General features: G+C 33.3%; 1 protein-coding gene across 1 annotated transcript; it reads right to left on the bottom strand.

Moving 5' to 3' along the window:
• Positions 1–830: 830 nt before the first annotated feature.
• Positions 831–7,487, bottom strand: LOC133667922 (S-sulfo-L-cysteine synthase (O-acetyl-L-serine-dependent), chloroplastic-like). Its single transcript, XM_062087634.1, has 11 exons — positions 7,149–7,487; positions 6,843–6,952; positions 6,461–6,518; positions 6,095–6,358; positions 5,853–5,990; positions 3,628–3,679; positions 3,488–3,537; positions 2,881–2,940; positions 2,364–2,444; positions 1,291–1,472; positions 831–1,205 (listed from the first exon to the last, which is right to left on the bottom strand). The coding sequence occupies exons 1-10, from the start codon at positions 7,449–7,451 to the stop codon at positions 1,383–1,385; spliced, it is 1,206 nt and encodes a 401-aa protein (XP_061943618.1). The 5' UTR covers positions 7,452–7,487; the 3' UTR covers positions 831–1,205; positions 1,291–1,382.
• Positions 7,488–17,425: the final 9,938 nt, after the last annotated feature.

Here is a 17,425-nt window from a genome sequence, read left to right on the forward strand (position 1 = left end):
TAATTTTTAAAAGATGTAGTTTAATTGATAAAATTTTAAATTTATTTTTTAAAAATTATCCGTTTGAGTCTCACAAACTTTAAAAACACTAGAAACTTATATGATTGTTAATTTCAAGACCAATAAAATTAATTAAAGTACTTACAAACTAATCCGATATCATGTTAATTAAAAAATAAAACAAATCCATGCTGTAATGTGGAACAAGAAATGGATTGCCTTACTACTAGTCTACTGTATTTAGTGATCTTTGTTAATGGCCTTTAAATTAGGCTAAGAACATGGGCCACCCTACAAAGAAAGATCAAAGCCGACTCTCTCATAAGCATATGAGATCACAATCACCATGACACTGACGCGACACATCAATGTCTACATAATAAAACAATTTCCAAAGCAAGGGAAAATCCTCCTCACGCCATTTATTGCCGGAAAAATCACAAATATAGAAAAGGGAGGTGGAATTTAATTCGGATTATTGTGAACTAAACAATAGTAAATGCCGTTAATTTTCTCATTCTCAAGGTCGCTATTTCGTGGTACATCTCCCGTTCGCATGCCATTAGATTAAAAAATAATATAAATTATATTTTAATAAGTCAAATTAAGCTTAAGCCATTAGATTTATTTAATTTTTTAATATGATATTATATCCTCACCGCCTAAACAGTTTCCAATTCCAAACTTACTCATCTTTATTTTTATTTGACACTGTTAATTTCCAACAGGTACATTGAAGCAAAAATAGCCAGCCCATAGTCCTGGCGCAGGCAAAGTGGCCAACTAGTCCATGAACAGCAATGAAAATTCATTCACACAGAAGTCAAAAGTGTGAAACTGGCCTCAGCCTATCAATCATTGAGAAATTGTGGCTTGAATTCCCCGAAATCTGAACCTAACTAGCAAAAACCAAGAGCATACGATGAAACTAATTCCTACAATGTTAGTAGGATCAGGGGCATAAGTGACATGATGTGAATGTGTGACAGAATTACAGCAGCTCCATTTGACATTGACTGCTTAACTAAGATATATAGCACATGATAGGTTGTAAAATGCAGGGACAAGATTATAAGGCATGGACACTGGCCCAACACACTCAGCTGCTGAGCTCTGAAGGACACCTTCCTCGAGGACAAAATTTGGTATCCCACGTTGCTTTAAAAGTAAAGCCAGATTCAATAAATATATATAAAACATGGCACCTGCAGGAAAAGATGTGGGGAAGTTAAGTGATCCAGGAACATTCAATTTAAGAAGTTGCTCTGGAAACCTATTTACGTTACTGACCTATCGATCAATGTAATGGTTACTTCTCTCATGAAGATACGAGGAAAAAATAACCCAATTCTTCAGAAGGACTAATTTTCTGGATAGTTCAACTATCTTTGTTCCATATTTCGAACCTCTTCATATATAGAATGAAATAGAACAGTAGGAATGTACCTCTCACCAAAGCTTGGAAATATAACCTAAAACATTGAACCATTAAAGGGCAAGTTTAGATACAGTTTTTCAGGTTGAGAATAATGACTTCATATTATTACACATCAAAAAAAAAAAATTACACAAAAAATATTAGTTAAATATCTTAATTGTCCATGAAAGAGTGTATACAGGTTCCACCCAGTTGTTTCTTTCAAATCAGGAAATATATCTATTACATCATGCTGATCTCAAAATGTAGATATCTAGAAGTTTATCATGTTTTAGAACAAACCCCAAAGAAATCATAAAATCATCATCACTATAAAGATGCAATTTGCATCTGTTCAAGTCAAGAGAAACGAATTCTATACCTTTGGACATTTTGTTTAGGCCCCTAGCCACCTTCACTTGGTTTACTGCCAATTTATTGAAACAGATTTAATCTCAATTGCTTTAGATTAGGTCATTGGGGTGCCACATCCAGCAAGCCCTCTTTTGTAGGTTCTAGTTTAATCCAGATTGAACTAGATCCTAATTATAAACACAAAAATGCTTCTCAAGTATAGTTGAAGCCTACATCTCACTTGAAAGGAAAAGAAAATGAAAGGAAAAATATAATATCACCCTCAAATCAAAGATCAGGGTAGCAAATGCTTCTGAAGAAAAGTCAATCGCACTATTGTGAATAGAGGAAACCACAACAAAAGGATCTTTAAGTTTAAAGTGGCCTGAAAGGTCTTCAAGTTCCCATCTTATTGAGGCACAGGTGACTTGGAATTAACATTTGTAGACAATATGGAAATTATAATTTCTCCACTTTTGATTTTGTTAATTGCCAGTAACCATAGGTTGGCAACTAGCCATGCATAACCTCCATAATCTCAAATGCTTGTGCTAAATATGAACAATTGAACAAAATTACAAAATTTACTTACTGTAATAAGTTTTCCAGCATTCTCAGGCCTTTTACCTAAACTGATTGCTGCAGCTGCAGCTGCTCCTGATGAAATACCAACCTGGAGACAAGCAAGGAATATAAATTCAACTAACCAGCTTATATAAATAACACATTACATAAGCATAGAGATACAGGCTTGATATAAAAAATAGCCAGCCCATATACGTATTCATATATCTTCTTATGTATTAATTAGCAAAGAAGTTCTTCTGGCCTTCTGGAATCACCCTGAGACACTGAGAAAGCCAGCATGAGATTGATATAACATTATTTTTTCTTTCTGACCCAGAAAAGGAAAAGAAGTCAAAGAACAAATATCATTTTGAGGTCAGCACCTAGCTAAGACAACTGTCATCTGTAAAACAACCCTAGATCATTACTCAGCCAGGATTAAAATTAAGCTAAACCTTGAAAGCAAAGCAACTGATAAATAATAGAATATGAAATGGAGAAATTTCCAACCAAAACTTGGTTGAAAGTTCTTTGTATATTACCAGTAAACCTTCCTCCAATGCCAATCTCCTTGCCATTTCAACAGCTTCACCATTTGTGACCTACAGTTTTGAGGACAAATTTTATCAAAAAGTTCACCCAGATCAATTTTTGTGATAAATAAACTGAAAATCAACCTCTTTGTATGAATTAGCAGACATAGAGAATAAGGAAAAAGGAATTGTTCTTGGACAGGGAGATAAGCATCAATATTGTACACACAATGCTCTTTAGTGTGGAGGAATAGTGGGACTTGTGGATCAAACAGTTCAAAATATTGAAGTACGAAAAAATAGTCAATTTCAATTTTAGCCTTTTTTAATTTTTTTGGTTCAACCAGGATTGGTATTTTTGAAAAGCAGAAGTTGTGTATTTACTTCTACAAATGTTTGTGCAATCAATCAAATTATGTAAAAAAAAAAAAACCAAGAATTTCTTGCAATTTGTTCTTCTGATCCTACAAAACTCCCTATTTTATAACATTTCTATCAATTGATTTTCATTCTTTTAACTAATAAAAGAATGAAAAAAATAAGACCTTTTCCAGGTTGCTAACACAATATGGATACCATTAATTATAAGAATATTAACTGGCTGGCATCTTCTTACCTTGACAACCTCGTCAAGCAATTTAACATCTAAGATGTTTGGCACATAACCTGCATCAAAATTTATGGGCAACTAATAGTGAAGCCATACACTTTTGAGAAAACATTTATGAACATAATAGAAAATAAAATGATTTCTACCTGAGTTTTCCCCAGATATTATATTCCTTTCAGCAGGTTCCACTCCAACTACCTAAGCAAACAAGACTTGAAGACTAAACATTATGTTATACAGAAAGATGAACAACATATATAGAGGCAATATGCTGCAGAAACTAATATTTGCCACTCATCAAAATCATGTACAGTAAACACTCCAATTTTCCCTTCAAAGTGACATGCTAGATGTAACTAATTGGGTAAGTATTGCAACACCAGCTTAGTTTGGACTATAGAAAAAGATTACATTTTGGCAGCAATATCAAACTCGAAATCTAAGATCATTAGATGTTAACAAGTTAAAAGGCCATATCAAACACGGAAACTCATAAACATACAATTACAGAAATAGCTAAAACATATTAAGAAGGTATCGATGGTGTGATATCATCCTGACAGATTTAGAATAAACATTATGATCCAGGAAATCATTTAGAATAGCTTATTATCTCTTTGCATAAATACTATTTATTTTTTCAAATTGGCACTGAAACAATCATTACATTTTCACCATGAGAATTTGGAAATGAACAAAATAAATAAATAAAAGCCACCAATCCCTTTAAAAGTCTAACTGACCACATCTATATACTAAAAACCAAACCAAACCAAACTAAGTAGTGGTATCTTTCTTTAAGTATAAGCAAAAATAACCCACATTTAGATGATCTATAAAGCATCTTTGTCAGAAGCTAAATGATAATCTAGGTTCATGCCTAGCCTTTGAGAAAAAGTTACAGTATCATGCGGTGTTTAAATAGGCACTGAAACAGCTGCTGAAATCATCATTCAAGCAACATTATGTGAAGTCCTCTTATACAGTCCAACAGAGCATCCAGTAAGATTATGAATAAAAGTTAGGTGTGATAAGCTTAGAAAAAACAAATATTTAAATAAAACACAAATTGATGTCCGTCTAAAATGTAGCATGTATAACTATCAACCAAAACATATTTAACCTAATGCTATTTTTCCACAAGTTAAAACACTTATCCAAGTCAATGCCCTTGTCCAAGTAGAATTATGGCAGCATTCAGTATTGTAATAGAGCTGAAAGGCCAGCTGGAATGAAAAGATTAAGCATGAATCCTAAAATGCTCAGATATAAGCAGGAATCACTCTGAACACGATCACACTCAAACTCCTGTAAGAGAACCCTTTCCGAGAGCAACAAGCAAACTCATCAAGGAATGAGTGTCATAAAATGGTGACTTGGCAATAATTTTCAGGGACTTTGAAATGACCACATAAGTTCAGGTGCCAAAAATTATGCATCTTCTTGGTCCATAGGAGTCTTCTCTCTAGTTGATTCTTATGACATGGGTATGCTAATTGATATCTGGACATGTCAAAGGTATGATTCTTTGAACGCATAATTGGTTTATCCAAGGCATCTCAAACATAGACACGCCTCCATTACTTTTCTATAAATGTCAATGTCCATTCCGTGCATCCCCAGGTATTATGAGTAGGATTTGACTTTTCAAAAATTAGAACACTTTAGTTGTGTATGCTACTGTTTGAATTATGAAGCCTGATTCATTAAACAATCTCATTTTCTACGTTTACAAGCTTGCTTAGAATTACTCTTCACAAGTACGAGTCTATGTTTACAATTTCTTCTACCAAAGAATCCAAAAGACTGCTCAGCTAGGTTCAACAACTGTTTAATTCAATTGAGGTATAATACAGGTATCTAAAACATTTTGAAGGTTATCATTTTGATTTCTTTAATCATAATATTCATATCAAATCTATGTGACATTAGGGCCCATCAACCATTCTCACCATATGAGGTGTCTGAACTGTTGAACACTTCTATTGAGTGAACTATTCCAACAAGCTTGCTTTTGATAAATCAGAGATTATGATTTAGGCTGGTTCATGTTAAAACATCTACATGCATCTTCTATTTTTAAGATTTCCTTCCTCATTTTTAGTTAATTTTTCTCTCCTTGTTCTTATTTTGTAAAGCATGAGAATGTCACAATAAATAGCAACAAAAATAATCCACGTAAATGGAATGGGAAACACCCACAAGCATGCAGGAGCACCAAGAAATAGATAACGACATGTTACCACAACACATTTCCTAGAATTTAATTATTACTGGTAAGTTGTTTCAGTACTATAGTTGCCTAAATGTAAACTCGATGTGCTATCCACAAGTTATCAAAAGGAATGAAACAATAAGAAGTGACAAAAACCTTAATTTCTTTGTTCATCATTTTCAAAAAACGTCCAGTGCCAGTTACAGTACCCCCAGTCCCCATTCCAGCAACAAGCATGTCAACACTGCCCAGAGTATCTTCCCATATTTCAGGTCCTGTTGTTTCAAAGTGGATCTGCAATTCAAGCAAGAAAACTTTTTTCATATATCTATCTAAAGGAGAAGACTAAGATGCAATAGAGAGAACTTTTAAGTAGCATTAAATGAGGCACTAATGACCTTTGTATTAGCCACATTCTCAAACTGTTGAAACATGTATGCATTTGGTGTGCTGAGAACAATCTCCTCAGCTTTATCAACAGCGCCTTTCAAACCTTTCTCTGGATCAGTCAAGACAATTTCTGCTCCAAATGCACGTAAGAGGACCCTTCTTTCAAGACCTATGGATGCAGGCATGGTGATAATAAGTTTATATCCTTTAGTTGCAGCAACAAAAGCAATTCCAAGTCCTGTATTTCCACTGGTTGGTTCAACTAATATACTCTGAAAAAATGACAAGCATATGATATGAACAACAATCAAACACTGTAAAAGGGAATTGTCCAAACGGTAATATATCTCTACAACAAACGGTACACCACTTACCTTCCCAGGGGAAATTGCTCCACTTTCTTCAGCTTCAGACACCATACTATAACCAATTCTGAAATGTCCGCAATTGACAAATAGATGATTGATTTAGTCCGCAATTGACAAATAGATGATTACATTAGTCAAATGCGACACCTCTTAAACGCCTCAACGAGAAGAACATTGAAAACTTGCACAAATATATATCTTCTTCTCAATTAATTAAGAATCCACACACGGCAGTTCAGATGAAAATTTGACCAGCTAAGATATAGAAGGGTCATCTTGAAAAGTCGTGAATCCCATTATGGTACGAATCATTGAAAATGAAAAACTCCCATCCACACATTACATATAGTCAAGAAACTACCAAAGTAATAAAGCGGGAGAACATTACCTATCCTTGACACTTCGACAAGGTTCCATGGATTCAAGTTTAGCAGCAATATTCGCAACGCAGCCTTGTGTGACTTTGTTAAGATATATCATTGGTGTTCTCCCTATCAACTGTATCAATTTGTCACAACTGCTCAAATCAGTGAAGGTTTTTGAAACATAATGAATTGCTTACAAAAATTAAAGATTTCAAAATTTTAACTTTATCAAAATCATTTGACAAGAAATCCGTCAGCAAGCAAGCTTTGCAAAAATAAATGAGCAAAACCCAGTGGCAGAATTAGTGATTTTGATTGAAAAACAGAACCTGGGTTACATCCTCTGCTATGTTGACAGCATCAAATTCCTCTTCTTCTAATGTTTCTACAGTGGCTGAGGCATGGAGCGAAGGAGGTGGCGGTGCCTTTGCTTTCTCTTTCTCTTTCTCTTTCTCCTTTGCTTTTGTTTTTGCTTTAGCATGGACAATAATTGAACATTGTCGTTTTGAATAAAAAAGGTCCTTTCTTGGTGCACAGCGTAAGGTGTTTAGAGTTGGGAAATGGTGTCGTTTATGGGGTGAAATGATGGAAGGGAAAGGAGGGAGGAGAGAGTGGGAAGAAGAAATAGCCATTGAATTGGTTAGTTAGAACTTAGAAGAGGTTTTTCAGAGGTTTATCTTGTTTTTTTTATAATTTGTTATCTGACTTAATTATTTAATCAGTACCTTTAGTTTATTACAATAAATGAACTAGTCCCTGTAGTCTGAAATATGATAAAATAATATAATGATCAGTATTAACCATGTTTAATTGTATTTTTTTGTTTCCAAAAATGTCCTCTTTTCTCCTCGATCTTTCCATGATATATATTTTTTTTTATCTTCTCTATATTTAAAAAACAAATTAAAAAATAGCATGAAATGAAGGGAAAAATAAGTTATAAATTAATATAAAAATATAAGAATTAAATATATAGTTTCTGAAACTAAAATTACCGAAACTTCTTATTTCAAAAGGCTAAAAGCCCAGGTTAGCATTTTTTTTTTAATTCGGATTTATGTAGCCATGAGAACTGTTGTTCAGTGAAATGGGATGGATTTGCTTTGTTCACCTTCCAATCAATCGGTCCCATTAAAGAATATTACTATCAAAATTTTTAGATTTATTAATGGAATTTTATTTATACAACCATATTATTTGATAATTTTACTTATATTTACCTAATATTTTACTTATGTTTTATATATAAAATGTCTTAATATTATTTATTTTATATTTTAAAGGCATTTTTAATGTAAAATTCAAAAAAAAGTAAATTAGAGATAATCAACAGATTTGACCTCTGATCGATGTTTTGTGCAGAGCTTGAGCTTTAGAAGTATTTCAGTGGGCACTAGAAAGCTAACATTCATAATTTTCTATACATATATGGCAAGGAAAAAAAAAGAGCATGGAATCGCAGCCTTCAAAGACAAATCTTGCATTATGTCAATGTTGACATTCGGCTATTCCGACCTGAATATCTTGAGTTAGAGAAATCCGTTTAATGCAACTCAATTTTGTTAGATTCCTAACTCGAAAAACTAACAGTATACCAAATTTCAGCAAAAAACGAGCTCATATGAGAGAGATATGATGTTTCTAATATGACACATAAATTCTGCCAGCAAACAAGTTTTGTGAAGAAACAAGTCCAAATTACTTCATAAAGCATCCAAACCGACATCCAAGTCTTTATTTAGGCAATTTAACTCTTCTAAGCCCAAAGTCAAAACTTGGAGATTTTATGCAAGACTATCTCTCTTTTTTTAGGAAAATAGTTATTGAACTACTTAAATGTAAATTGTCTACTTAGGAAAGGATTATTTTGTAGAAAAGGGATTAGAGTTTTCTATGATATAAAAAGAAAGAGAGAAAGGAAAGAAGGGCGGCCAGAAAAGAGAATAAAAACACACCATTTCCTCCACAAACCCGAAATCATGCATTCTTCATTCTTTTTTATTAGTTGTTCAATAGACATGCAAGGCTAAACTCTTTTTCTTGGTTGCAAGGACATAGAAACCTTCGGATTTCAAGATCTGTAAGATTTATTTTACCTTTTCTTTTCAGTTTATATGATGAATATATTTATTTTCCTATACTTATGTCTTATGATTATTTATTTTAATTGCTAGAGCGGACTCTAAGTTATTATTGTGAACAATCTATTGCTAAGTTTGATATCAAAACCAGAGTTGTGGTAATAATCTTGTGAAGCAATTGAGTTTAATAATTGTGATGAATCTACATTATTAATCTTAAGGAGAACATTCGAACAAATCAAACATGAACTACGGACAATTATGTTGTCTAGATTAATCAATTTATCTAGTTTTTAAGGCTGCCATTGAATTAAATTACTAGTGCGGACACTATGATTGTTTGATAGTTAAGGTTAGTTATACGATGGATCTGTTAACTAACCAATGTTAAGAAAAGATAAAGATTCAAAATATAAATTGATGTTTCATTTCAATGATCGGTTCTGATTTCCGTAGGTGGACGTCTACTTGAAACCAAGGTTTGTTCTCTTAATAGTTTTCTTATTTATTAAATTTAGCTTGATTGTTTAATTCTGTTATATCCTAGATAACCTCAATCCCCCCCCCCCCCCAATTGCATATTGTATAGCATAAAAATCTGAACTAAACCTTCCTCGTGAGATCGACCCCTTGCTTGCTCTATTCTATCTTATTTATTTAAGCTATGATGATTAATTTGTGTGACTGCGACATCGCTATAAATTTTGGCGCCGTTTTCGGGGAAGTGATTTTAGTTGATTATTGTGCTATGATTTTTGTTTGCAATGAATGTTATTTATATTGTTGAAAACAAAGAAAAAGAAATAGAAACAGTGTTGCTTATAGTGGTACTGTACAATTACTGTTCAAAACCGATTTTTTGGTAGAATTAGGTCTCGGCCTTTTGTTTCATGAAGGGAAATGATGTTTTGAACAAGACTAGTTGCCTTTGGCTACTAGCCCCACCCTATCGAGGCTAAATTTTGCTGTTTTCTAGGGTTTTTAAGTAGTTTTTGTGTTCTAGCGTATGATTTTCATTTAATTTGCACTACTTTATATCTTTTGTGTGATTGGTTTCTTTTGAGTTTTCTTGATGACTTATGCCTGTAACTCATTCTACTAACCAAAGACAAGTGCAGGTAGATCTCAAAATAGAGAACACTTTACGCAAGTTACAAAAGGAAGCTCGCACCAACACCATGATTGTTGCACGACAACAGACTCTCAAGGAGCTCGCTGCTTTTAACATGTAGGATCAACCATTGTACATAAACATGGACAATAATGTGAACTTCGAGCTCAAGTTTGGTTTTATACACTTATTGTCAATATTCAATGGACTTGCTGGAGAAGATCCTCATACTTATCTCAAGGAGTTCCATATGGTTTGTGTTGGCATGAAATCGAACGAAGTTGATGAAGAACATGTTAAGTTGAAAGGTTTCCCTTTCTCTTTAAAAGGGGCAGCAAAAGCATGGTTTTTCTATATTCTCCCAAGTTCCATTGGAACTTGGGATGACATGAAGAAGTTTTTTCTTGAAAAGTATTTCCCAGCCTCTCGAGTTGCCAACATAAGGAAAGAAATATGTGGGATTCGACAATCTCATAGGAGACACTCTTTGAGTATTGGGAAAGATTTGAGCAACTGTGCATTCAATGCTCTCATCATCAGATACCCGATCAACTGCTCATTCAATATTTCTAAGTAGGATTGATGCCTACTGACCGCAATATCATTGATACAACAGGTGAAATTTTATAGCATATGCTCGTTATAAGGACATGCTTCGGATATGTGCCTAACAATGTAAGAAGATTACATTGAATAAGCTAATGCAGTTGACAATGGGCAGCCCCAATGTAAGTATGATCCCTTTTCCAACATGTACAATCCCGGATGGACAAATCATCTAAACTTATGCTATAGGAACCCGCCTCAACAAGTCAATCAAGACCGGCAGTTTCATTCTCATGGATTTTAGCCTCAATAGAATTATTAGTGAGACATCCCCCTCCTGCATTTACAAACTCTAATGTTATGGGGTCATCAAGTGATGATCTTCATAAGATGATGAAAACCTTAGCTTCTAACACAATGAACTTGCAATAAAATGTCATGTCTTTTCAATAGGAAACTAGGTCACAAATGGGGCAAGTAGCTTCAAGTGTAGGGAAATTGGAGGCACAAATGAATGGAAAATTACCCTTCCAAGCATTGAATTCAAAAGAGAATGTTAGTGTGATCACGCTATAAAGTGGGAAAGAACTTGAAGAGCAAAGGTCAAAACAAATTGAGATAGAAACCGAACTAAGCATAAAGAAGAAACATCCTCCTCCACAAACTGAAACAACGACCAATACTCCAAAGGTAAGTCCTAACTCAATGAATTTCAATTTTAAGAAAATTCCCCCTTTCCTATGAGTTTCTTCTAGATCTAAGAAAGAGGATAAAGAAAAAAAAAATTAGAGGTTTTCAAGAAAGTGGAACTCAACATTCCTTTGATTTATTCTATCAACCAAATTTCCAAATATGCCAAATTCTTGAAGGAGTTGTGTACTACGAAGAGAGCTTACAAGTTGGAAGGGTACGAAATGATAAGTATGGGTAAAGTTGTATATGTGGCTGTTCAAAAGAATATGCTTTTGAAGCAAAAAGACCAGGTGCGTTTACTATCCCATGTGTTATTGGTAATGCTAGTTTTAAAAGGGCCTTATGTAATTTGGGTGCATCAATTAGTGTGATGCCTAAACATGTTTATGATTCTCTTAGTCTTAAGCCTTTGATTAAAACTAGCATTGTAATACAACTTGCGGCTTGTAGTTTTGTTTATCCACTTGGTGTGATAGAAGATGTGCTAGTCAAGATTGATAGTTTGGTTATTTCATGTGACTTTTATATTCTTGATATGGAATGTGATTCTAGTGATTCATCAAACAACACTTCTATATTGTTTGAAAGACCATTCTTGAAAACTGTCAATATGAAAATTGATTGTGGTAAGGATACTTTGTCCATAGAGGTAGAAGATGAAAAAATTGAATTTAATTTTTATAATGCAATGAAATATCCTATATTGTTTTGAAAGGCCATTCTTGAAAACTGTCAATATGAAAATTGATTGTGATAAGGATACTTTGTCCATGGAGGTAGAAGATGAAAAAATAGAATTTAATTTTTATGATGCAATGAAATATCCTTACAGCAATGTTTATTCTATCATATGTTATGACCAAATTGTTAAGTGTGTGCAACAAGTTTTTGATTTTGATTGAGAACAGATTAAGCGTAGCTTTGATCTATGGCTATGATTTTACTGAGATAGAAGAGATGGAGAGGCACATATGTGTTCCCCAAAACATGCAAGAATCAGCATTGGCTTTGCAAGCTTTGCAAACCATTTCCCATGGTAATGTCTTTGTTGATTTAGTACTGTCACATAAAAAGCTTTTGCCATCAATTTTATAGGTCCCCGAGTTAGAATTGAAATATTTGCCTGATAATTTGAAGTATGTATTCATTAGCGATAACAATACACTTCTTGTTATCATAGTAAAAGGTTTGACAAGTGCGCAAGAGGAAAGACTTGTGAAGTTGTTGAGCGATCACAAAACAACCATTGGATGGACTTTAACCGACATCAAGGGCATTAGTCCCTCGATGTGTATGCATCATATACTATTGGAGGACAATGCAAAACCAACGAGGGCAATGTAAAGGAGGTTGAATCCACCTATAATGGAGGTAATGAAGGCTGAGATTTTGAAACTATTAGATGTAGGAGTCATTTACCCCATCACGGACAGTAAACGGGTGGCACCAATCCATGTGGTGCCCAAAAAGACCGGAATCATGTTGGTAAAGAACAAAAATGATGAACTCATTCCTACTCGCATCTCGAGTGGTTGGAGAATGTGTGTTGATTATAGATTATAGCAAGCTTAATCTTTCTACATGCAAAGATCATTTCTCATTATCATTCATGGACCAAATACTTGAACGTCTGACAGGTAAGTCTTTTTATTTCTTTCTTGATGGATATAATGGATATAATCAAATTGTTATTAATCCTGAAGATCAAGAAAAGACTACATTTACATGTCCATTTGGTACATATGCATATAAAAGAATGCCCTTTGGTCTCTGTAATGCACCTGCAACTTTTCAAAGATGCATGATGAGTATTTTTCCTAACTATGTCGAAAGAATAATTGAGGTATTCATGGATGATTTCGCGGTGTATGATGATTTTTTTTATAAGTGTTTAAAAAATTTATCTTTGGTCTTGAAAAGATGCATTGAAACTAACCTTGTTTTGAACTATGAAAATTGTTATTTTATGGTAGAACAAGGAATAGTTCTTAGGCATGTTGTGTCTTCACGTAGATTAGAGGTTGATAAAGCTAAAATAAACATCATTATCTTACCCCTCATGCGTGAGGGAAGTTCGTTCTTTTCTTGGCCATGCAGGTTTCTATTAACGCTTTATTAAAGATTTCTTGAAGATTACATCACCTTTGTGCAAGTTATTAGCCAAAAAAGTGGATTTTATGTTTGATCAAGCATGTATAGATGCCTATGATGAGTTTAAGAGACGTGTCACATCTGCCCCTATAATACAACCACCAAATTGGGATGAACCTTTCAAGATAATGTGCGATGCGAGTGACTATGCGGTAAGGGTTGTACTTAGGCAAAGAATAAAGAAGAATTTACATGTTATCGCATATGCGTCCTGCATATTGGACGGAGCGCAATGCAATTACCATACAATTGAAAATGAACGTTTTGCAATGGTGTTTGCTCTAGAAAAATTCAGGTCATATCTACTTGGTACAAAAGTCATTGTTTTTACTGATCATGCAACTTTGAATATCTTTTGAAGAAAAAGGAGTCCAAACCGAGATTGATTAGGTGGATCTTGCTTTTACAAAAATTTGATCTTAAGATTAAAGATAAAAAAGGTGTCAAAAACCATGTGGCTGATCACTTGAGCCAACTGAGGACTAAGGATATACAAACCGAAACAATAAGAGAGACATTCCCAAACGAGCAGTTGTATGTGCTACATTCCTCTACAAGACCATGGTATACTAATTTGGTGAACTATTTAGTCACCAAAGAATTCCCTCCAGGTTTGTCTAAATCCCCAAAAGACAAGTTATGAGGTGATGCTAAATATTATTTTTGGGACATTCCTTATATGTGGAAATTTTGTGTAGATCAAGTAGTTAGGAGATGTGTACCACAAAATGAATTTCATTCCATTCTCACCTTTTGTCATTCTCATTCTTGTGGTGGGCATTTTGGTGAAAAAAGAACAGCCCATTAGGTACTTGAAAGTGGTCTCTATTGGCCTTTTATTTTTAAGGATACCTATTACTTTTGCAAATAATGTGAAAAATGCCAAAGAACAGGTAATATCACTCATAAAAACCAAATGCCTTTAACAAATATTCTTGTAAGTTAAATTTTTTATGTTTGGAATATTGATTTTATACGTCCATTTCCTTCATCTTTTGGTAATCTTTATATTCTTCTTGTTGTTGATTATGTGTCCAAATGAATTGAGGCGAAAGCCACACGAACTAATGGTGCTAAGGTTATTTTAAATTTTGTCAGGACTTACATATTTGACAGGTTTGGAATCCCTAAAGCTATCTTTAGTATCGTGGTACTTATTTTTGCAATCGTTCAATGGAAGCATTACTCCACAAATACCATGTGATTCATTGAACTTCTACAGCTTACCATCCTCAAATAAATGGCCAAGCTAAAATTTCAAATTGGAAATCAAGTCCATTTTAGAGAAGATAGTGCAACCTAACCAGCGAGATTAGAGTCTACGACTTAGTGATGCACTTTGGGCTTATCAAATTGTCTATAAATCACCTATAGGAATGTCACTTTATAGGATGATTTACGGGAAAGCATGTCATCTACCGGTAGAGCTTGAACATAAAAAAATTTGGGCCATTAAACAATGTTACATGGATTATGATGCTACTGGGATTGCAAGGGAGTTGCAATTGCAAGAGTTGGAAGAGATATATAATGATGCTTATGAGAATGCAAGGTTTTACAAAGAAAAGACCAAAAGTCTTCATGACCGAATGATTACAAGAAAAGAGTTTCATGTTGGAGACAAAGTCCTTCTTTATCATTCACATTTGAAACGTTTTTCTGGAAAGTTGTGCTCTCGTTGGATTGGACCCTTTGTTGTTTCTAATATTTTTCCTTATGGTGCAATTGAAATTACAAGTTTAGAAACAAACAAAGTACACAAAGTCAATGAACTTCGATTGAAAACTTTCTATGAAGGTTGGACAATAGAACTCACCGCTTCAGTGGAGTTAGCTAAACCAATCTATTAAGCATGAACATGTGATGTGTCGAGCTAATAACATAAAACAAAAGCACTTATTGGGAGGCAAGCCAACAAAAAAAAATCAGATTTGCTTTTTTTTTTCCTTATCTTTTTTTTTTAGCTTTTTACTTTATTTCTGTCATTCTCCTATATTCATTTTCTTTTATTTCAACATTGAGGACAATGTTGTGTTTAAAGTGTGGGGGTATTGAGAGAATTTTGGTTTTTGTTGTTGTTTTTTTTAAAAAAAAAAGTATAAGTTTTATCTTTTGAACTCCCATTGGTTTATGAGAATATGAGTATCATGTATGAGAATTCATTGAGAGAGATGAAAATATAAATCGAATGAATGAGTGTGCATGCAAGTTTTAAAGTTTAATTAGTCTAGGGATGAACTTTGAAAATATATCATGTTGACTTTATAGTGTTGTACCAATGCAAGCTTTTAAGCCTTCAACATTATATTCTTGGTTTGTGCATTTTTTTCAATGATATGTATCTCTAGAACATGCTTCATATCTTGTTAAGATCACATTCACATTACATGTGTGCATGAAGATGATAAAGGCATTAGGAAATTTAACCACTTTAGCCAAAAAGCCAACCTAAAGCATATTATCCATAGTGAGCCCCTTTTGAGCTTTTCTATCTTTTCTTTGCTTTACCTATATGTAAGTCTTAACTTTTTATATGTTTTCCTTTTCCCCTGACCAAAGATTAGTAGAGCATATACTTGTTGATATCTCATGGGATTATGGTTGGAAATAATGAAAAAAAAAGTAAGAAAAAAAAGTGGTGCTAGATGAAAAGAATGGGCAAAGTTGCAAAAAAAAAAAAAAAAAGAGAAAAGAAAGAAAAGAAAAGAAAAGCTTTCCATTTTGTTCTAAAAATTTTATGTTGATGGAGTTTGAAATCAAAAGAAGTTAAGTATTGGTGCTTAAATATGGAAAATTTATGTGCTTTGATGAGATATCTTGTTTCAAAAAATCATTTTTTGAATGTTCTACTTCCTTTGGTTTTAGCCGTTTCTTTTCCTTTCTTTTACCTCACCTTAACCTTAGTCCCATTACAACCAAAAAATAAGACCTTTTGATTCATGCATTGCCTGTAATGTTTTAGTAATGGAGATGAGATTGAAGAGCAAGCTTATGATGGAACATATTCATTGATTGAATTTGAGAGATCTAAACACATAAACCTTAAACACATGAGTGTTGGAGTGTATATCAATGAGAGGACCTATCACTTTGACATGACATAGATTTCATTTAAATTCCAATGATTAATTGAATTTTGAAGTTTGCATGTAAATAAATTCTTGAAAATTTATGTTCTTTATCATTTTTTATTGTATTCTTGTTTATAATGCTTGTACTCTTGGACATTGATGGGAGATTAAAAGATTAGTCATAGTTATTTTACTTATTTAAATTTTGTTTGATTTCATCTATCCTTTCTCGAGGACGAGCAAGAGCTAAGTGTAGGGGTATTTGATGCAACCATATTATTTGATAGTTTTATCCATATTTACCTAGTATTTTGCCTATGTTTTATATATAAAATGCCTTGATATTCTTTTTTTATATATATGTTTTATGTTTCAGTTTATACGATGAATATGTTTATTTTCCTATGCTTATGTCTTATGATTATTTATTTTAATTGCTAGAGCGAATTCTAAGTTATTATTGTGAACAATCTATTGCTAAGTTTGATATCAAAACCAGAGTTGTGGTATATAATCTTGTGAAGCAATTGAGTTTAATAATTGTGGTAGATCTATGTTATTAATCTTAAGGAGAACATTCAAACAAATCAAACATGAACTGTAGATAGTTATGTTAAGAAAAGATAAAGATTCAGAATATAAATTGATGTTTCGTTACAATGATCTGTTCTGATTTCCGTAAGTAGACGTCTACTTGAAATCAAGATTTGTTCTCTTGATAGTTTTTTGATTTATTTAATTTAGCTTGATTGTTTAATTTTGTTATAGCCTAGATAACCTCAATCCCCCCCCCCCAATTGCATATTGTATAACATAAAAATCTGAACTAAACCTTCCTCATGGGATCAACCCCTTGTTTGCTCTATACTATCTTCTTTATTTAAGCTAGGGTGATTAATTTGTGTGACCGCGACATCACAATATTTATATCAATATTTATACTCATAGTTCGT

This window comes from Populus nigra, chromosome 11, assembly GCF_951802175.1.
Source record: "Populus nigra chromosome 11, ddPopNigr1.1, whole genome shotgun sequence".
Lineage (NCBI taxonomy): Eukaryota > Viridiplantae > Streptophyta > Magnoliopsida > Malpighiales > Salicaceae > Populus > Populus nigra.

What these genes read in the sequence shown, in the direction of transcription:
- LOC133667922 (XM_062087634.1), bottom strand. Translation starts at nt 7,451, where the DNA reads ATGGCTATTTCTTCTTCCCACTCTCTCCTCCCTCCTTTCCCTTCCATC. An exon ending in TGTCGAAGTGTCAAGGATAG is followed by an intron (nt 6,519 to 6,842) that starts GTAATGTTCTCC and finishes CGGACATTTCAG; the next exon opens with AATTGGTTATAGTATGGTGT. An exon ending in TGATGAACAAAGAAATTAAG is followed by an intron (nt 3,680 to 5,852) that starts GTTTTTGTCACT and finishes TTGTTTGCTTAG; the next exon opens with GTAGTTGGAGTGGAACCTGC.